A 22,362-nucleotide genomic window follows, 5' to 3' on the forward strand; every position below is an offset into this window, starting at 1 on the left:
CTGATCTAAAATTGAGTCTGTAGTTTATAGCGAAATAGATTTTTTTTATATATTAAAACCAACATGGCTGTTGACCCTACTATACCCCTGACGATCACCGTAACAGTGACTGTACTTGTCAGACATCAGACAGAGATAACTGGCTACCATGTCAAACATCTGATGTTGCTCTAAGTGGGTGGGAACATGTGCCATATTGGGTGTGGAAAAAAAAATAATGCAGGTGCAGTGATTTGCTGTACTGCTGTGTTTATACTGTTGAATATAGCTGTCTGCTCTGTCACTGTCTACACACGTCACTGAAGTCAAATACTTCCACCAGTACTGTAGCATATACTGAGCTTTTTTTTTAAACTTTTCATATAAGCATATTACAAGCTTGCCACAGTTAGATTTTTAACATTAGAGGTGTGACCGTGCCACCAGACCTCCATAAAAATAGTAATCCTGGAGCAAACATGAGCATTTTCACATCAAATTAAACTCACTTTCGTTTGCTCTTACATAACATTTTGTCATTCTCAGTATAGGGGGTTTTGGACAGGCAGATTCTGTAATCGATATTGCATAGTTATCAGATATGAATCCCCAAGGCTAAGACAGCTGAAGATCTACTTTTATATCCATGTCACATGTGCATCTGCTGTCCACCATGATTCTGTTGAAATGGGACAGTTTGAACTGTAGTGTTTTGTTTGTTTTTTTTAAACTTCAATTACAGTTACAGTTTGTGTAGACAGCAGGGAATTTCTCCCACCCACCCTAACAAAAAATCACTACAATTTCCCACATTAATCACTACTTTTTCTCCAGAACTCAGAAGTTTTTAATGACAAAATACTCCTCTGGGTATTACTATGTATTGTCATATTTTTTTAAACCAGCAGCTGCATGTTACTAATAGGGACTACATCACTAAAATATGAATTATCATGAATTCTGATTCACTGCTGTAGCCTGAACCATCATGTAAATACCCTGCAGCCCAACCTTAGCTATATCTGTGTCTGTAAAGGCCAGCTCAGATAAAATTCCACCATAGCACCCCTGTTTTATTCCTGCAGGGACTTAACGTGTACATACTTTTGAGTTTAGTGACTTAATTGAAGCTGTCAGATTTTTTTTTTCTTCTATAGTATCATAATAATATTCTTATAATACTCATATAGGGACTTTGCTGCTTAGTGCAAAGTGTCTATGAACCACATGATAATATTTAGGTGTTTACTATATCACTGCAATGATCCTATAATATACTTACAGGATTTACTATCATTCATTTTTTTAAGGTCAGCTGCACATAGGCTGGTTTATTAACAACATACTCAGCCGCTCTTTCTTCCGCTCTGTCATTTTATCTGTAATCCAGTCATGACATATGGTTTTTCTTCAATCTCCTCTGCCTCGTCATTTTACAGACAGCCGAGCGCGTTTTAGCTGATAATAGGCTTTGGTCGTGGTCATATAGTGACATATCACATGAGGCCATGATTCAGTGGATCCAGATGAGCCTGTTTCTCAGCTGTTTATGGTCACTCCAGCAGCACAGCACATTCTGCACCCTGACTGAATTCCCAGTGGGTTCATTGAATATATATAGTCGGTCATACAGGCCAACCTTTGGAGCAACTGGATGCATTGATTCCACTGGACTGTAGTAAATCACACGTTTATGTGGCTCAGAGTGACACAAATGAATGGTAATAGGTTGCAGTGTTAGTTCATAGACGTGGAAGTCTTTTATGGTAATATTACAGCTATTAAAGGCCATTATTGTCACTTTACACTTATTGTTACATACCAAGGACACACATTATGGCAGTAAAAGATCCATTCTATTCAATTAATGTTGTAGTATTGTCTTTACAGAGAGGAAGCCAGTTTTCCTTTCAACTGATTCACACCACGCTCACTTTCTTCAATCGTCAGTGCCATGCCAACCCCACGTCTCTGTTGTCTGATTATAACGTACAAGCTATTGGTTACAGACAACGTTGTCTGTTAATTGTTGATACGTTTATATGTAATACAGTTTGCACGCATCTCAGGGGCCACTTTATTCAAGGCTAGAGAGCAACATGATGCAGCGTGCCCCGACGTAGCCAAATACTGTCAATACTGCCAAGAGAGCCACCTTTCTATTTGGATAAAATGTCCTCCAGAATAGAATAATTGCTCGAGTTGCTCTATTTCAAGCCCAAATTTTTCACAGTACATGTTAGTGTTTTCTATTTCTTTATAATGGGCATCTGACATTATAGAGAGGAAAACTGCTTTTTCAAGTGGTGGACAGCGCCCTGCTGGGGAAGCCTTTTACGTTCCTGTTCAGAGACGCTCGGCTATTTCCGGAACCGCATCAGAGGAGTGGAAAGCCCTCGCTGCATTTTCTTTTCACAGTGCTTTGAACATCTGGGGCGTGCTCAAGTGACCAATTGTGTGGGTGTGTGTATATGTGCGGGTTCTTTTCTTCAGAGAAAGAGAGAGACAGAGATGAGTGGATTAGATTTAGGTTTAGATTTAATGTGTGTATATTGAGCTGCAGTGTGTGTCACAGATGTGCATGTGATCTCAGTGAGAGGAAATGAGGAGTCTATTATAGTGAAAAAATACTGGAACTGTACCTGCCAAAAAGAGTGCTGCTGCAGTGTTTCTTAGTCTTTGTAAGGGTTTCTTAAATGAAATAAGTTGTTCAATGTGCTTTGGCTCAAAGCATTTATCAGTTGGTGCGTGTTGTGTTTGCCAAAACTCTGCTTATTCTCCTTTGAAACACAGATTATTGGTTTTTGAGATGACGCAGTCACTGTGTGAGTGATGAGTGACAATAACTCATGACAAAGTGCTGATAACATCTCTGTGGGGAGCACAGGTGCACTTTGGTGTGTGTGTGTGTCTGTGTGACAGAGAGAGTGAAAGAGAGAGAGAGAGAGATATAGGACTGAGAGTGGGATGTAGTTCTGTATGGAAGAGTGAGTTATCAAGGCGGCAGGAAAGAGAGGGAAGGAATGACGAAGCGAAGAAGGAAAAGGACTGTGCTGAGAAAGAGGACTTAAGGGAAAAAAAGATTTTCTGGAGAAACATGTGAATGACTGGATTGTGTTTGTTTATGCACATATATATGTATATACAATAAAGTATATCATGTGATTGCCTATCTGTGAGTGTGATATTTGGGCCAGCAACCCAAGGGGCTTGGTCATGTGTGAACAACATATCTCTATCTTGTGCATACTACTGTGTGTGTGTGTGTGTGTGTGTGTGTGTGCGTGTGTGCGTGTGTGCGTGCAGGAGACACCATCTGTTTATGGAGCCCATGTGTGTTTAGACGTGTGCAAAGGTTCTCTTGCTGCCCAGCTGGCAAACTGACCTCTCCAGCAGTGTGTACTGTGTGTGTGAAAAATAATTTAATGTAGTAATATCATCATACATATTGAGAAAGGAATGACCAAGGAAACCACAGCTAGGGACAGCCACTAAAAAGAGCGGTGGCTTTAAGTGCGGCCCCCCCTTGCCTTTTTACTTTTCAAATGTGTGAGTTGTTTGGGTTTAAAGACCGGCCCTTAAATGCTCTGCCTTGGGGGGTGGGTCTGGTAGAGGAGTCAGACAGGAAGTAATTGTGCCAGGAAAGAAATTAATGATTCCCGGTTAACATGGCCAGATCTAAGGCTTTTTTTTAGAGGCTTAGCTCATTAGCAAGCAAAAGCTAGTATGATATGTTACCAAACAAGCACTTAAATACCCAAAAATGAAAATACATATTACAAAATGCTATTACAAAATACTTGGCCTTTCAAACAATGTCCAAGTATAGTAGATACACTTTGTAGGTTTAGAATATTTGCAAAATATGGCATGTTGTTGACAGAGTTATCAGTAAATGTAGCTAACATAGGCTAACCTAGCTAGTTTTTGACTTGCACTGCCTTTAGTAATGCATGCTCTGGGAAAGAGCCTAGCAAAAAATAAGATCTTTAAAACTGGACATTGAAGTTCCCTTATTTTTTTGTTTGCTATCTAAATGATTAGTTATTTATTTTCTTTAGTAATTTGTTTAGAGATTACAAGAGAGCAAACTATTTTCTGTGAGAAACCAAGGACAATAAAACACTGTAATTAGCATAAACGATGGCAGCAGCAGCTGCAAATGACTCATAGATTAGGCAGATAGTAAAGATCAGAGGTTAAAATTTGACATTTGTGTGGCTGACTGGGAGAGAGATGAACTAAACTCATCAATCTAAAAGCTTTGAACTTAATGTATAACACAGTATGCACCTTAGCCAATTGAAGACATTTAGCCAGAGCTATTCAGACATTTATTTACTTCATGTTTTCCCTCAGTGAACTCCATGCAATAATTTGTAGTCCAGAATATTCCTCTAAATCACATTGTACGAAATAATAACAAAAATATTTATATATATTAGATACTGCGTTAAAAAAACTGCAAGTATAGAATTGATGCCCTCTCTTTGCATTTTAGTGGTTGATGTATGTTGGAATTCAATATGATTACAGTTAGTTGTTTTTTATATGAATATATTTCTTCCTGCAGAGAAGTTTAGGTACCTTTTAAAAAGTGAGCACATAGAGCCACCTGGTAGCCAGAGGAGTTGCATCATAACATCTTTTCATACCTAATTAAATTTAATTTCTCTTTCAATCATTAACAGTCAACAACCCGTATAAAACTACATAAACTGTGAACATAAGACATGATAGGAAAATGCAGTTCACAGGTGCTTAATAGCAGCAATAGAGACGGCCTCTATTGCTCACACACCTGTGTTGATTTGTAGTTCATGAGACTGAATAACAGACTTACTAATTTACACCCAAACAGGGGAGAACCAATTTTCTACCATGATTTCATCATCTGTGTCAGGACACGTGGACGGTTCTGCCCTTTAAACACAAGCACTCCTCTTTATACACGTTAACCCTTATAACAAGGCTAAAACACCTCGCTAAAAGTACTGGTGGTTTGCTTGTTTGCTAAGATGAATAAAGGCACAAATCTGGTTTTTTTTGTATATTCGCTCACCTGCAGTCACCATGGAGGCTTTAAGCTTTTAGTGATAAGGCTTAATCAGTTGTCTGAGGTATTTAACACGTGATGTTTACTAGAAATTATTATTTCACCAACAGTTGGCAATGATGCTGCATAGTTATCAGTGCTGTCAGATGCTGATGACAGTGCATTTTTGTTTACACTCATAGGTTTTAAATGGTTTTCCTAAGCTCAGGAGATCTGACACTTTTCTAAATCTATTAAAAGCAGCCATCCGTGTGACTGACTATATACAGAAAACGAACAACCCTTGTATTCAGCGGTATATTTTTGTCTAATTATTTCAAGTTTGGTAGCGCTGCTCTATCATTCCATTAAGATATAAGCACATCAGTCAGTCACTGTGTGTGTAATATACAATACTTCTCACTCTTTCTCTCCGTCTTTCCTTCATTTCTGGCTTTCTCGTACAATGTATGTGTCTGTTTGTGCCTGGCTGACATGATCGGAGGCGACCGGCCGAAGGGAGAACAAACGCTGTCCGTCCCTCACGGCTGCACTGCTTCCCACAGGCTGTTCCCACTGTGTGTCTGTGAGCGGGTGTGTGTGGTTTCTCTAGAACAGGAGATAATTAGGTTTAAGCCTCAGAAGAGGAGAATAAAAGGGGGAAGGGGGGTTGGGGGGAGGAAGATGGAGGAAAAAAAAAAGTTGGCGGTGTTTTGTGCAGAAAGGGAGAGGAGGGAGAAGAACAGATAGAATACAAAAAGGAGAGTGAGAGGTGGTGGGGGGGGGGCTGTTTTAATGAAGGGAAATACGTCTCCAGCGCATAAAGAGAGAGACAGAAAGGCCCGAACTTAGAGGAGGAAAATAGGAAGTTTTTGGTAGTGGTAAGTAAAGATGAAGAAAGAGAAGTGATGAAGAATTGAGAGAGAGAGAGAGAGAGAATAAAAAAAGGGGGAGGGGAATTACATGAACACTCAGCAGAAGCAACCAGGGAGAAAAAAAAAATCTATTTCTTTTTCATAGGAGGGTAAAGTGATGTGGGAGTGTGAAAAGAAACAGGAGAGAGGATATGAGGAGGGAAAATGAGTGCGAGTGAGGTTCAGGGAGGTAAGAAAAGGGAAGCGAAGCCATTTTGAGCAAGAGCAGAAAGACTGGCAAGTGAAAGAACATATTCTCACTTATTAAGCAAGCGAGGGGGAAGTGACAAAGGGAGAGGAGCACAGGGTTGTCAAGGACAGCTCGCAAAGGGCACTCCTCTCTTGGACTCTGCTCTCCTCGATAATGATTAGCCTCCTTGTCCGTGGGATGGTTAGACACAGGGAGAGAATATAGAGAGCAGCAGAAAAAAGAGAGAAGGAGAGGAGGGTGCTGGTTATGGTGGTGGTGGTGGTGGTGGTGGTGGTGGGGATTCGTGTTGGCACCAACTCAAGTCTTGCATGAAAAGACGGTCTGTAACTGGTCATCTGAAACAGTCCGTCAGCCAAATAGTCATCCTTCATTGGTTAAATATAGCCGTGGGCGTGCTCATCAGCGGAATGATTTGATTGGCTGCCTCAGTGAGCTGTGAAATAACAGTAAGGCAACGTCTCATGATAGCCGTGTTTTGCGTGTGTGTGTGTGTGCATGTGCCGGCTAGCACGTCCAAACACAGCGTGTGTGTGTGTGTTTGAATGCCATTTGCATGTTGTAAATAAGCAGCTAAATGTAATGCCAAGTAAGAAATCTTTATCAAAGCACAAACACTTTTCCTATTTCCTATTTTGTCAAAATCCCTTGAACTCATTTCCATGATTCACATCTCTACAGTGTGTTTGTCAGTCTTTGTCTATCTCTGTGCACTAATACACAACTTTCAAAAGTGTGCTTACTATAGCTGCAATGATCAGTCCATTATTCCATTAGTTTTCAACTATTAAATTAATCACCAAAAATGACTCCAAATTCCCTGATTCCAGCTTCTCAAATGTGAAAATCTTCTGTTTTCTTTCATCTTCTATTACAATAAAGTGAATATCTTTGGGTTGATGAGGACAAAACAAGACATTGAGGATCTCATCTTGGGCTCTGGGAAACAAATGATTGACATTTCTCATCATTTTCTGTCATTTTATAGACCAAAAAACTGGTCAAATCAATTGAGAAAATAATCGACATTAATCAATAATGTAAATAATCGTGAGTTGCAGCCCCGGTTTGAGTCAGAAGTGGTTGCCTCTGTGTTTCTGGATGTCTCTACAGTACGCAGGAGCTTTCTGCAAAAATGTCTCAGAACAGGAACCATTCGTAGATTAGCATCAGATCAGCTGATCCTCATAACGTTTATATCGGTGATAGGTATCGCTCATAAAATAAACTCCCTCCTCAGCGTTTAATATCTCATCTTTATGTAGCAGACAGTGATTAATTGCTCTGGTTTTGGCTGCGCCCGTCCTGTGATTATTTGTTTTATCTCGATCGTGCTCTGAACAAACGGAGCCTCTCATAAAAAAGAAAGCAGATTGATTTGATAACCCATCCTAACTCTCGAACCCGTTGACCGCAGCTCAGATCATCCTCGCTCGGTCCAGGTTTTTTTATTTTCATTCTGGAGACAGAGGCCCTCACGCGTACAGTTAGTGTTGTTTCTGATCTTAGGTTTCCAGGATCAGATACTGACAGCCTAATTCGAGCCTATCCTTCAATAATCGTACAGTGTGTCCTGTCAGAACACATTAGTCTTTAAGTTTCTTACTACAGCATATCTTTCTGTCTCTCTACATTCGTTTATATCCTTGTTCTCTTCCTCCAGTTTTTTTTTTATCATATTAAAAGCTTCTTTTTTTTCCAGACAACTCTCAGCTGCTGCTATGAGACTCGGTCAGTATGACTGTGTGTGTGGTCGGCGCACTAATCAGGGCTTCTTACAAAAAACAAAGGTCTTTTGTGGGTGGAAATTGTGTGTGTGTGTGTGTGTGTGTGTTTGTGCTCGTGCTCGTACACTTATACACAATTGAGAGTGTTTTTTTTTTTTTTCTGTCTGTGCTTTTTGTTTGTGTGCATATGTCGTTGCGGTTGTGTGTGTGTGTGTTTTTGTTGTTGTGTTGGAGTTATTTGGCCGATTTTATGTCAGTTCAGTGCACCGCCAAACAATGGAGTCTTGTTACAGTGACCACGCTCAGCTGATATAAAGTCAGCTGATGGTGGCTGTGGCTGGGTTCGTAGCTGGGAGAGTGTATGTCTGAGTGTGTATTTCTGTGCTTGTATCACACCTCAGTGAGGACAGAAATGTGCAGAAAATAGGATCCTGTACATGTTGTTAGGTATTACTAAGCTTTTTTTTTGTGAAACTAATTGTTCTTTGATGCCTTGTCAGAGAGGTGTTTTATTTAAGTGTTTCATTTATCCCCCTCTCATATGGTATGTGAGTCATGTGGACAAAATATTAGAAACACTTTGCAGCATGATGCAGTCCAGCAGCCTCAGATCATACAGTACACTAGTCAAAAACTGAAGCTGTAGTCTAAAAAAAAAACGGAACATTTTAAATATTTATTGCTGGGCTCTTGTATGAAATTGCACAGCATTACATCATACAGTGTCTCTATTTTTATGGTCAGTCAGTGTGAATCCAGAAAACCTTTTTTGAGCCTTGATTATGACTCTACAGATTCAGTTTGTGTGTGTTTTGTCAGTGCAGGAAGTAGATTGGTAGATGACTGTCTGTATCCTTTTTCATCACTGACAGTTTAATGCTCGCTTCTAGCAAACGAACAGAACAGAACAGAACAAACCACGAGATGGTCCTCTCACTAGTAATACAAATAGTTGTGTTTGGTCGTGCCTCAGCCAGAGCCGGAGCGATCTGTCCGCAGGCGTCGGGATGCCTCTGTTTTCATCAGATGACTGGGCTTTCCTTGGTTGCCATTTTGAATCCCTTAAAGTAAGTAATTAATATTGACACAAAGGCAGACAGGAGAAAGGAATAATTACATTTCGACCTTGCATCTGGGACGACCTGATTAAACCTGTGGCCCTACTTCTCTCTGTCTCTCTCTCTCTCTCCCTGTCTGTCTCATTCCTTCCAGCAACCTCTCTGGAGGTTCCATCAGTCTACCAATTACCTGTAACAGAGCAGACGTTGTCTTATACAGGCTATAATATCTAAGTTATCAACTGCTCCAAAAGAGTCACTATTTCTTTCACACCGTTTTATGCAGGCGTACCTTTTTGTAATTGTAAAAAGAAGTATAATTCCTGTCGCTTTGTACTTTTTTTGATGGTTAAAAGTTGTGAGTTGCGTTTTCTACATTTCACAAGAGGCATCTTTAGGTCTACTGACAACACAGACTGCAAAATATGGCTGCAGCCAAGATTTTACAAATGACAAAATCTGTGAGTACCACCCAATATGATGCTAATATGGGCAGTAAATGACAATATTTGCAATATGAGCAGTAAATGATTTTTAGCAAGTAATTAGATCTTTTACCTAAGTAAAAGTAGGAATACCACAATGAAAAAATACTTTGTTGCGAGTAAAGTACTGATTCAAAGTCTTACTTAAGTGAAAGTATTATTGCTATTGCTATTGCTATTACCTAGCTGTTAGTTAGGCAACGGTTATGACACCACAATCTCTTCAACTGTCACAATTAGCTTCGCCAGGTGAGCACATGTGTGTGCATGCGCAGGTGCATGTGTGTATGTGCATGTGTGTTTTTCCCTGTAGATATCAGCCCACTGGGGAGGGAGACAAGGTGTGTTGTGCATCAACAGTGTGTTTTTTAATTAATAGTTAATTGCAAATGGAAAAGGAAAGGAAGCAGGAGGAGAGGAGTAAATGAAGAAGAAGAAATAATTAGGAATGGGGAGTGAGAAGGAGAGCGTGGCAGTGAGTGGGAGAGACTGACGGAGAGAACGAGTTGGATGTTTGAAAAATATACAGAGAGAAGGAGCGAGAGGGAGAGGGGATACAGAATGAGGGATGAAAGGGGACTTGGCAGAGTAGAGGGGCAGATAGAGATAACATGTGACAGTGAAACAGAGAGATAATGGCAGACAGATTTAATGAGGTCTTCCCAGATGTAATACTGAGCTGTAATTATTCTGCTCTCCTGTCTGCCCGGGTTTACACGCATGTGTGTGCAGCTCTTAACATCCCTGCTGAACTAGTGTGAAGCAGACAGCGTCCCTTGGCACAAAGAACTCTCCATCAGCACATGACCAAAACCTGGAGCCAGGAGGACTCCTCCCCAGCAGGAGATATTATATTGTTAGACCAAAAATAATGAACGAGGGTGGAAAATCCCAATCTATCTGGAAATCACCGTTGAAATGTTGTATTATGACTTCCCTGGGAGGATTTCACTTGTAACTGAATATGCAAATAGACACAAATGAGGAGGAAAATCAATGAGTTTTTCTTAATAGACTTTTATTAAACCTGTAAGTGCTTCACATGCGATCATTGATCCAGTGTAATAGAAGACAGTAAGAGGGGTTTTATATTTTGTTGTCTTTATTTAACTGTGAGATCAATATTGTGGTGTATCATCTTGTGTGTCCATGTGTTTGGTTTGTTAATCAATTCTGTTAATTGTCCCATTTTCTCATTATGTGTCCCAAATGAAATCTAAACCTCTACACGTGCCACCATGCATAGAGTATTAGCTAATGGTAACAGTCGGCTCTGCGAGGCTGACACAGCAGTGCTTTAAGCTAAATGTTAACATTAGCATGAGCTTTGACACTATTTAATGGTAGCATGCTGACATGCTACACATGTTAAACGAGCTATAATATTAATATTTTTATTAGAACAATGTATAAAAAGACAATGTGTAATGTCAGAGGCAATTATCAGCCGACTCTGCTGCTCCACTCTGAGTGTTATAGCAAGTTTCAGACAGTTAGCGACTAGCTGGTGAACACAGTGGAGCATTTAACAGCTAAAGTGTCTGAATATACAGTAGTCTGAATGAATATTGGACTTACATTCCCCAGGTGGAGATATGGTGATATGTCAGTGTTCTGTTGTTTTTGGTGACCCCAAAAATTTGTTATTGCAAGTGTAACGTTTACCATGTTCACCATCTTAGTTTAGTGTGTTAGCATGCTAACATATTTGTGCTAATTAGCACAAAATACAAGGTACAACCAAGGCTGAAAGGAACGGCATTAGAGTTGCAGTTTGACATGATGATGGTGCTGGAGAAAGAGTCAGGGCATCACCAAAATTACTACAATTCATCCAACAGTGTCCGAATTTCATGGCAAGAGACATCTACTCAAAACCACAAATGTCATCATCATGGTGGTGCAAGAGGAAAGGTTAGATCACCAAAATCAGTAGGATACATCGTCTGGAAACCATCAGTATTCGTACCAAATTTCATCACAATCCATCATAGTTCAGATGTTTCATTCAGGAGCAAAGTGGGGGTCTGACTGACAGACGGACATTGCCATTCCCGGAGCCATGCTGCAAGTTAAAAAGTGGGTTATGAGTGTTTCAAAGAAAAACAGACAGATCCCAGGGCTAGGGCAGAGAGGTTTGTGTGAAAGTATGTGTGCTCAGGATGTTGCTGCTTGACCTCAAGGTGCGATGGCAAGTGAGTGGAGCCAAATGACAGAGCAGCTGATGCCTCCATTTCACTGTTTGTGTGCGTGTGTGTGTGTGTGCGTGTCAGTGTTAGAGCTGTATTACCGACACCTTTGGTTATATATAGATTCTTCTTTTCTGATTATCTCCCCCTTCTTTCATTCTCTCTCTCATACCCATTATCACCCATCACATTTTTATCCCCTCTTTCTCTTACACTCTTTGCACTCGCTCTAACGCTCATCTAAACACTCACAGACACACACGCATGTACACACACATACGTAAGCAAGTAACTGTCCAAAAGTGTTGACAGGAGTCGGTCAGCGTGCACTTTGTCACGACTAAGAGCTCTGTCGACAAAGACCACAGAGTGAGTGGATGCACAGCATAGCGATAAAGAACCAATCTCACAAGGTCTTGTGTGTGTGTGTGTGTGTGTGTGTGTGTGTGTGTGTGTGTGTGTGTGTGTGTGTGTGTGTGTGTGTGTGTGCGTGTCAGGACAAACAGTGGTGGTTAGCAACAATGCAGAACAGAGATAAAGACCTAATTGCATAGTGCGATGTGTAGGCTTTGTGTTTGTGTGTGTTCACATGAGTAGGTGTGAGGATAAAAATACGAGTGTGGGGGATAATGGGAGACAGAGAGGAGAGAGGCAGGCATGTTGGGTTTGATACAATGTGTGTGTGCAGCAGATAAGTGAGGAGAAGACTTACATGGACCAACAAGGTCCTCTCTTTTAGTGTTATTGCGGCTTATAGTAGTCAGAGATGCTGACCTTATGAACTGCTGTGCATTATAATTCAATAAATGCAATATACATTTGATCTAATCTAAAAATTGAACACAGTTTTAAGCATCTGTCCTTCTGTCTGTCACTCTGTTGGCAGGAGTCATAGAGTCACCTTCACACAAAAGGCACTGGTTCCAGGTTTTAGGGGACACTTGATTTCATTGGGTTTTTCTCATATCACAGTATACTTTGCTGACATTTTTTTTGGAACAGACTGTAGACAAACATGTGATATCTCACATATGTCCCAGAGGGGAAGTTTTGAACGTCGGTTCCATTCACACCAGGTCCCTCGGGGTGATGATGCTGAAGAGTGGTTGTCATTACTTAATTGCCTATAAGCTGGCCAATCGACGCGGCTGGTTTAGCTCACAAGCTGATGCTAATATCTGCTGAGATTGACATCATTTTCCTCTACAGTGCACCCCTTAAAGGCAGCTGCATTGCTGAACAAACAACTTCAAGAGAATAGCCTGATGTCTTTTACTTAAATTTACAAGCACATTATTAAAAAAAACCCCTAAAGGGCAGTTATGGCTAGCTCGCTAATGGCAAGTGGAGCCACACGGGCGTGACTAAAAGGAGTGAGCTGCTCATAAGGGTGGTCCTCCTCACCATCCATCCAAGGAGAAAAACAATATCTATGATCAATAAAGTAATGAAGTCCATTCTCAGTGTCTGAATAGTGGAGCAACGATGAGCTAAGCACATTTTTGTGTCTCGGAGGGGGACTTTAAAGTCACCTTCCAGTCACAAATGTGTTTTTATTCTTGTTGCTTCACTTGGATGTTTGACTTTCACTGTGCAGAATGATGTGCAGTGTGAGTTTGACACTAGAAGGCTGTTTTCATATTCACCTGATGAAAGGGGGAAAGTTTCTTTGTGCTCACCTTAAATCTGAGATTAAGGAGTTTAGCTACAAATATGATTTGTGACATCACAACTAGTTGAGCGAATCGTCGTCCTATGTGCAACTACAAACATTTACATATTCCTAAATTCTGGACTTTTCAGTGTGAGGGAGAAGGATGTAATTTTTAGAATTTCTAAATTGAACTTGGTTAAGTATGTTGGGACATGCATGACTGATGTTGCCTATCATGCAGCAATCAAGCCACTGAACTCCAGACATACTCCTGTTGAAGCCTTATTGAGCAATAACGTCAATGTTCAAACCACATCAACAGTGACGTGAACAATTGTCACACTAACTAAAAAATGTACATTTTTGCATTTAAGGAACTGTTTCTACTTCTGCACTGGTTTTGACACTCAGTTTTACTGGTTGCTGCTTGACAGTTTCACCCACACACGCTCCACATAGAAAAAAGTGAATTCTGTTATTTAAAGCGTAGCAATGATCACATTTCACTGGGCATTACGGCCGAGCAACACAAATCCTGATTACTTAATGATTATTGATTGATAACTGACATCTGTCATTACACTAAACACGGGCTATGAGGATTCCAAAATGGCAGCCACATGATGATATCATGTAATATCTTGCTCAAATTGCCCATATGTCAGTCTCTCTGTCCATCTGTCTGGCTCAGTGTCAAACTAAACTATGTTTCAGGTCACTGTGCAGATTGTGCCAAAGCTAAGGGAAAATTGCACACACACACACACACACACACACACACACACACACACACACACACACACACACACACACATAGAGCTCTCTCTTTGCTGACAGAAGGGCTTGGAGAGTGGGTAATGAGATAAGGTCCTCATGCATGAAAGCTCACGTCAGCAGGTCAGAAAGCCACACACACACACACACAGACAGGCGCGTGATACACCTTTAATAACACTTGCTACAACATGAATCTTAAACCTTTGCTTCATCTAATTTCTCTTCTTTTTCATCAATTCTCTGTTTTTGACTCTCCTTTCTTGATCTGTCTCTCTCTCTCTCTCTACTGGAGTTAATAAAAGTATAATAGTATTAACTTTCAACCCACATTGATTTCTACTTGAACTGGTTAAAGATCATATGGAAGAGTTACCATCCAATCCAGGGTCAAAAGGAATATTTTCTTTTTGTTGTGTGATGGGGGGGTATCGGCACTATTAAATGACATGAAAAGTACATCACCTATGTTTTAAACAGGTGTGTGTAAACAGCACACATGTAAATGCTAATGTAGCAGGAAGATGGACTCCTGATCTTCTTGGATCTCTGCTCTTTCAGGGGTGCCTAGCTCTATTCTTTAGGGTCTCTGACTGGTGTTTCATGTTACTGTGAAACACGCGTCACCCTTTTCTTTGCATCTTCAGCTCTGCGCTCCGTTTCCACAGAGACTGCAGCATCCAATTAAGAGTATGTCCTTGTTTCACCTCTCTGATGCAAGGAAAGATGGAAGAAAGAACTTCAGAAGAAGTGTCAGGGTGGTACGTAATTAAGAGAGTGAGAGAAGAGAGGACAGAGTAAAAATGACGCTAGCGTACAGAAGCTACAGAAAAAGATATTTGTTTTCTGCTCTGTATGCAATTTTATTGGACATGTAAGCTGATGTGGACATCACACAGATAAGAATTAGCACAATATCCATGCTAGTTACAGTGTATAGATCAGTGCTTTGGCCCACTATGTAAAAGTCACAGATGTAAATAGAAGCCTGGTGTATTTATGTAGGACTGGCAGGCTGCCTGATTGATCTGAAAGATTACACTGCATGGGACCATGCTGTCCTCGAGACCGCAAACACACACACACACACATAACATAAACATGAACACATATAAACTTGCATACAGATGATGTATAGCGGCACGTGTTTTCCATATGATGCACACAAACGACACTGCATACAGCTGCTGATGTGTATTTGAGACAGAGAGAAGTGTGTGTGAGTGTGTGTTTGCCTGTGCATGTGTGAGAGGCAAAGAAACGAATTAAATCGTCTAAGACAAAATCCCACTAAACTATTTGAGAATGCCATGTTGTTGCTCTGCAGTTTCAACAGTAATCTGAGTGAGATTATAAAGATGCGGGATATTAATTAACTGTTTGGTGCAGCCTCTGTCGTCTGTGGTCTTTTTCAATGTCTTATGTAGTTCCTTGAAGGCATCATCAAGAAGGGGTTTGGTCTCACAGTCTGATAATTACGTGCACATCATTTTTTCCCTTTGATCAACGAGATCAGGGCTGCAACTAACCAATGTTTTCAATATGGAATAATCTGTTGATTATTGTCTTGATTAATTGATTAGTCATTCGGTCTGTAAAATGTCAGAAAATGGTGGAAAATGTTTGCCAAAGCCAAAAATGATGTCCTCAAAATTCTTCTCTTGTTCCGACCCAAACGCAACGATATTCATTTTACTGTCATAGAAGACTAAATAAATCATAAAATATTCACATTTGAGTAGGGCTGTAGTCTGCTGGTCAACTGGACGATTAGTTGGTCGATATGCTCTCGTCCGACTAAATTCTCATTGGTCGAATAATCTCTGTGTTACTTTCATAAGGAGAAAAGTGCTACATCAGTAGCTTTCCAGGATTAATCCATTATTTCCTGCGGCAGGAGGGACAGACTGACATATTACCTGTGTATTCAAAACACCCAAACTAATGGAAACTAACTGTACTAACTGAAACTATTGGTAGCGTAAAGAAATAGGGCATTGCGTAGTATGTTTGCGTAGCGAGTGGGAAAGAGTGAGTGTCAGAGAAGTGACGGTGGATGCGAGCTGTCAGTTTGGCAGTAAAGGTACAGTACAGACTACAGTGTGTCAGTTAATAAATGCTAAAAAGTCACGTCTGTTGTTTGTTGTTTGGTGCTGGAAAAGTGAAGGGAGTTAGCTCCAAAGTTAGCAACAATGGGATAGCATAACCTGAAGATGCTAAACAGAGAAATAGAGAACAGAGAAATGTGTGGCTGCTGAGTTCACTGTTCACTATTATCTCATTTATGAAGGGGAAGTAACCTCCTAGAGTCTCTGCTGGTTACCTGGTTACCTCTCACAGCCTAGAATTGCTTTTTTTACATTTCTTTTTTTAATTGATTAAACAAACGAGATATATTTGTTAGTGAACTTTAAAGGTGTGGATTTTGTCACCTTTGGACAGAGCCAGGCTAGCTGTTTCCCTCTCTTTCCAGTCTTTATGCTAAGCTAACATTCATCCACCTACATCTACATGTACCCCATATACATACATACCATTTTTCCTAAAATGTCAAACCATTCATGCACCTAAAGTACTTGTGAATGTTTTTCGGCAGAATCAATTAAGACCCCATGCTTCTCATTCAAGTTGTAAAAATTGTTCTCTGTAACTTGTAACTAAGGACGGCAAATTTAGATCTTCCAAACAGCTGCGTTTTGGTTCAGCAGTGCTGCACATATGGGCTTGTTACAATGGCTACATTTGTTCTTCAGTTCTCTCAGTGGTGTTGGTGTAATTTTAGTCAGATTTCATGGTGCATGATTACTGTATACTCTCTGTGAATGAGCCTTTTGCTTTTTCCGAGTTCTTCCTTTCGCACCAAAAACCTCTTTGATTCTGATGGTTTATTTTGAATGTCACTTTGGCTGATTTGATTAATCTGTTCAAAAGTAAAGCTGGGTGTCAAAATGTGGTATTTTTATTGTACTGACTGAAGAGCTTTGACATTAGCATCAAGTTAGTAAGTGTCCTCGCTTCACAATCTCTAGTGATTGGCTCTCTGGCATCCATATAGTCAGCAGGCACATCAAACAGTATTTACTACACCATAGAGATTAATGGGTGGGGCACCCTTCGGCTAATCTCTATGGTGTGTCAGGTGGTGTCAGGAGGGCAGAGCCTCAATAATAGGGATTTATACTGGTGGATAGTAATAGATACAGGGCTAGAAGGAATGTAGTTGTTTAGAGAAAGGTTAGCACTGTGAGTTCATGAGGGAGCCGTATTCGATCCTCAGCCTTGGCTGTAGGGAGGGCATGTTCACCCCTGCTAATTAATGCCTGGGGAGATTGTCCAATCAGAATTACTTTACAATGTTGCCCCAACCTGTGTCTGTCTGTCTGTCTGTCTGTATCTATTATGCAGTTGTTTTCTGGTGTCCTGTCTGTTCTTAGCTGCCTCTGTGACTTTGTCTGATTGGTCTGATCTGTACAGTCTTTCTTCCTGCCAGTCTGTCTGCCTGGCTAACTGTCTTGTCTGTCTGTCTGTTGGTGTGCCCTTGTGTTAGTAGCAGTGAAAGACTGCGTGACATTTAAAACAGCAGGATAGGCTGCTGCTAGCACCGTGTGCCTAAATGTCAGCTTAGCCTACTGGTTATTCCCCCCCCCTCTCCTCCGTTTTTGTGTGTTTTTGTTGTAACTCTCCTTCAACCACCTGTATTTCTCTCTAACCCATCACCCCAATTCTTCCAAACCTTCCCCCTCCTTTATTTACCTAACCCTTCTAACCAGGAACACATTGACGCATCTTCCACTTCGTTCATTTTAATAACTTTTAATTGACCTCCATGTAATGTATGTATGTATTTGTCAGTTGCAGGAACACACACACTCGTCTAATCTTCCATTGTCTTTTACTCTCCCTGTGTTTTCTCTATGCTAATCTGTCTGTATGACAGTACGTAAGAGGCGGTCATTACTGTGTCTACGGACAACTATTTGACCCACTGACTAATGTGTGTGCGTTTGTGTGTCTTCAGGATCATCCACGAGGACGGTTTCTCTGGCGACGACGTAAAGCAGTACAAGCCCGTCGTTTACAGCAACACCATCCAGTCTCTGGCTGCCATCGTCCGTGCCATGGATACACTGGGCCTGGAGTACGGAGACAAAGAACGGAAGGTCAGCACTCATACGCTCACACTTTCCAAACACTTTCACCACCAGACACATGAAATCGCATACACACACAGACAGACATATATACACTTAACTTAGCCAGGTACTCTCACCGAATGATAAGTGTATGATGTCACATTACACAGAAACAAGCTGTCACAGATAATGTCTTAAGACTGTTTATATTCTCAAATCCAAAACTGAACTGAATAAGGCTAAATGAAGATGTCAACCAACGTGAATAACTGAGCCAGTGCTCCAAATGTGGAGCTTCCAGTCCTGAATGCAGCAAGTAGCCACTGGATGAATGCCATGAGAACTGATGAAGTTCAGGGAGAGGGCACCGTGTGCCGTACACTGAGTTACTGTCTTTCAACCAGAGCACCAGGTCTCCGGCTCTTGTATCGGACCTGATAAAGTATCTCTGGGCGAGACACTGATGTATACCAGCTTCAGGTCCTTGTTCTGACCTCCTGGAAAATAAAAAAAAATACATCTCTGTATGGGGACCAACAGCATATCACATTATTAGGACAGCGTCACTATAATTGCAGTGAATCTGTCACAAGCAGTGCTGGAGAATACTGTAGTTAACATTAGCTTATTGCTGTGTATGAAAAATGTGTACATCTAATATCGGTGGGAGGTGTTGTTAATGTCACAGTACTTTGTTGTGGAGAGCTGAAGGAAGGTGAGAGATTAGACAACATTAGCGTTTTCCACCCACACTGATGAAGAAATGTACAGACTGTTAAAGTGAAATATTCCCGCTTAGCGCAAGCAGGACTCTTTTTTTTTTTTTGCGAAGGGATGACACACTTCCTGTTCAGTCGCCACAGGCTCACAGGCATCACATGATTCAAAGACTCTCGCCACTAGAATAAACCTTTTCATCAGTGTCACTGGTTAATGAACACCTTGCAGCATCGTGCCGTTACAGTGTGAGCGGTGAGCATGTGCGTTTACCATTTTCCCAGACTGACTTAAACATATGTACATGCAGCAGACTGTAGCAGCACTATGATTTCAGCTGGAGGTGGATGAGCAGAGGTGAAATCTGGGCTCATCTGTGTTTCTTTGTTTGGATATCAACCTTAACAAGTGCTCGTTATCATTTTTCAAGCAGAAACTACAATCCACTATAGCAACAGCAACATATTGATTGTTTGCAGAGGCCTTATGTAGAAAGGATTTTGTTTTTCTCATTTTGTTTTCCTTTTGTAGTTATTTGAAGAGCTGACACCGAATGTTTAAGTCATATTTTAAAGCTCTTTATGGTGTTAAAAATGTTTTTCTTTCTTCTTGGGCTTACGGAACAACTTTGACTTTGACTTAGTTATTGAGTGACAGCTGTTCATCACCCTGGGTCTTTTATTTATTAAACCGTCTCTGCCCGCGCCGATTCGGGGTCTAATGGGAATGGCTGCCACCTACCCCTGTCAAGCTTGAACCGAAATTCCTTCATGCCAATCTAAGTTAGTCCTGCTTCTAAGTCCTCTAAATCCTAAAGCATACAATTTCACTGTATGATAGGCTAACTGAGGATTATGAGTCTAATCCACAGAAGAGCATCAGTTCTATCTCAGTACAGAGCGATGGGAGCAATGGGAGGAGGTTAATTAGAGATGTAACGGCCATAAAGACGCAGCGTTGCATTACACCAACCTCTCCTGGCCTGCGCCTTTTTAGGTCCCAAATTCACGTAATTCAGGAGATTAAAGTTGTCAAGATTAGAATATGATATACCTTTTATATCATGTTGACTCCTGACTCCTTTAATCAAATTAAAGTCCATACTGTAAGCGACCCTGTGAGCAGGCACAGTTGTCTTTGTCAATACGTTTTCTTAAATATTAGAGTAAATGAGCCTCCAGATTTTTCTCTTTCTGTCTCTTGCTCCCTCTCTCTGTATCTCTCTCTCTCTCACACACACACACACACACACATACACACACACTAACAAACACGTGTCATTGGCCTTAACCTTACCCAAAGGCACAGTATATTTTTAATCACAATGAAGCTATTGATACTCAGAGTACAGGGCTGAAATAACAATACACCTATTGATTAGGATATGATATCTGTGTGTGTGTGTGTGCATGTGTGCTTGTGTGCTTACTGTAATATAGTCAGAGGTGAAGGGAAGGGCCTAATGCAAGATGGGTTATCGTTGCCATAGAGTCATTTAAGGAAAATAAGGCACTTGGCGTGTGTGTGTGTGTGTGTGTGTTGGTTAGGTGGTCATCAGTGATGTGTCAGAGGTTATGTGCCTTAAGAAAATCTCCTCCTCCATCGCTCCTTTCCTCCCTCCCCCTCCTCCATGCATGTTTCTCTGTGTTCTGATGGAGAGCTGCGTAAACAGGAGGAGGAAAACAGCTGATGGGAGTGGCTCACTCTGAGAGTGTGGATCTTGTAAACAGGATTACTGAGAATGGACGGACTGAGAAGAAGACAGAAATAAAGTGAGAAAAAAAAAGAATGCAAGCCATAGCTTTGTGTTTCAGAAAGAGAAAATGAAGTGTTGCAAAATGAAAACAAATGGTGAAGATAGGAATTTAGAGTTGGAAGGGAAAAATAGGAGTTTGCATGTCCTCCCTGTTTCTTGGCTGGTTGGTGCTCCAGTCTAAAGACATGTTACACATCTACATTGACTCTGCATTACTTGTGTGAATTTGAGTGACTGTTGTCTGTCCGTATATGTTAACTATGTGATAGACTGAAGACCCTTCCAGAGTAAGGCTCAGCTCTTAATGATGGCCTGGATACACCCTACACATGATACACAAGTCTAGATAATGTATGAATGGGCAGGTGGAGGAGTTTCCATTTACAAAATTTTTCAAAAATGAAAGGCACACCCGTTGCCCCTCTAGGGTACACCGTCACCCTGAGCAGAGGTGCTGAGCTGTGCAGCAGTTGCAAATAAACAACTTGTTAGTTCCTCTCATGGGCATTAAGACTTGGCCCTGAACCCGGTAAGCTAGCTGATGTGGAGGTTTTACATGAAAAACTTGTATCCTGTTCAGGATGTGTTTTTACCTTCACATCACAGTAATGAACATTGTGAATAATTCAAAAATGTGGAAAAAAAACACGTCATAAAGTCGTTACCATGGTAACGGAGCAATTGGAGAAATCTTGTGATTCAGCTGAAGTATACCCAGCCACATTAATAAACAAATTATTAATAGGGAAGTGCTCCTGTCTTGTGGTTGCTTGCTTTCTCTTGAGTTCAATGACTTCTCCTTCGAGAAAGATATTATTAAAGCCTTGAAATCACACCACCTAGAAAGCAAACCTGACATCTGTCTCAGGAAAGGGTCCAACATAATATAATATAATAATAGTTTTAAAGGGAGAGATTTCTATTTCTTTTCTCCCAAAGAGATCTATCGTACCCAACACAAACTTCCATATTGTTATATTTAACCCAATGTTTTGGTTTGTGATGTGGGTAAGGTTAACAATATTCTGTTGAGTCACTTTAAGAAACTAAAATAAAGACTTGTTTAGTGAAATTACTTGTTATAATTTATGGAAGTTAATGGAATGAATCTGTTTGAAGACAAAGTGTAAGAGTAATCGGACGACAGAAGGATGTCAGAGGAAAATAAAACAGAACGCGAACAAAGAGAGACACATTGTATCTAATATGAAAGCCAAAAAGCCTAAGAGGGAAAGAGGAAGGAAAGGAGATTATTTACGAGAGAATGGTGAGAATGTGACAGTAGATGAGACAGAGATAGAGACCAGACTGAGCTGTGTTTAAACTACACTCTACCTCTGACTTCCCCTCAAGTAACCAGTAAATGTCCCACTCACACAAATAAAGGATGAAGAGTCGAGCTCCAAAATGGGACACTTATCCATACGTATGGCATTTTCTAAAAGTCACCAGACTGTTCCAGATCTTTTGTAGTTGTGATTAAAATCTAACAAATGGAGAGTAAAATGTGTTTTTAAAAATATACAGTATATCCATTCTTTGAGATAACCTCCACTTTTATCTCACTCTCCTTTTAATTTGTCTTCCTTTGCCCCGTTCTTTCTTTCTCCTTATGGTAAATTAAAGTCACCAATATTCAACCCCACCTGTCCTACCATTTGCTCGCTCTCACCTCGTCTTCTGATAACACCCCCCCCCCATCTGTTTCCCTGGCCTTGGCTGGTTGCTGTGGT

At 40.7% G+C, this 22,362-nt stretch overlaps 1 protein-coding gene across 3 annotated transcripts in view; it reads left to right on the forward strand.

Annotated features, from left to right (window-relative positions):
- The window catches only part of LOC121898042 (guanine nucleotide-binding protein G(o) subunit alpha), a 95,760-nt gene that overhangs the window by 2,442 nt on the left and 70,956 nt on the right, over positions 1–22,362 (forward strand). For all 3 annotated transcript variants that reach the window (XM_042412926.1, XM_042412925.1, XM_042412927.1), the window contains one exon: positions 18,042–18,183. In XM_042412926.1, the coding sequence (XP_042268860.1) occupies positions 18,042–18,183 (142 nt within the window). The remainder of the gene's footprint in view (positions 1–18,041; positions 18,184–22,362) is intronic.

Source organism: Thunnus maccoyii, chromosome 5 (genome assembly GCF_910596095.1).
Source record: "Thunnus maccoyii chromosome 5, fThuMac1.1, whole genome shotgun sequence".
Classification (NCBI taxonomy): Eukaryota; Metazoa; Chordata; class Actinopteri; order Scombriformes; family Scombridae; genus Thunnus; species Thunnus maccoyii.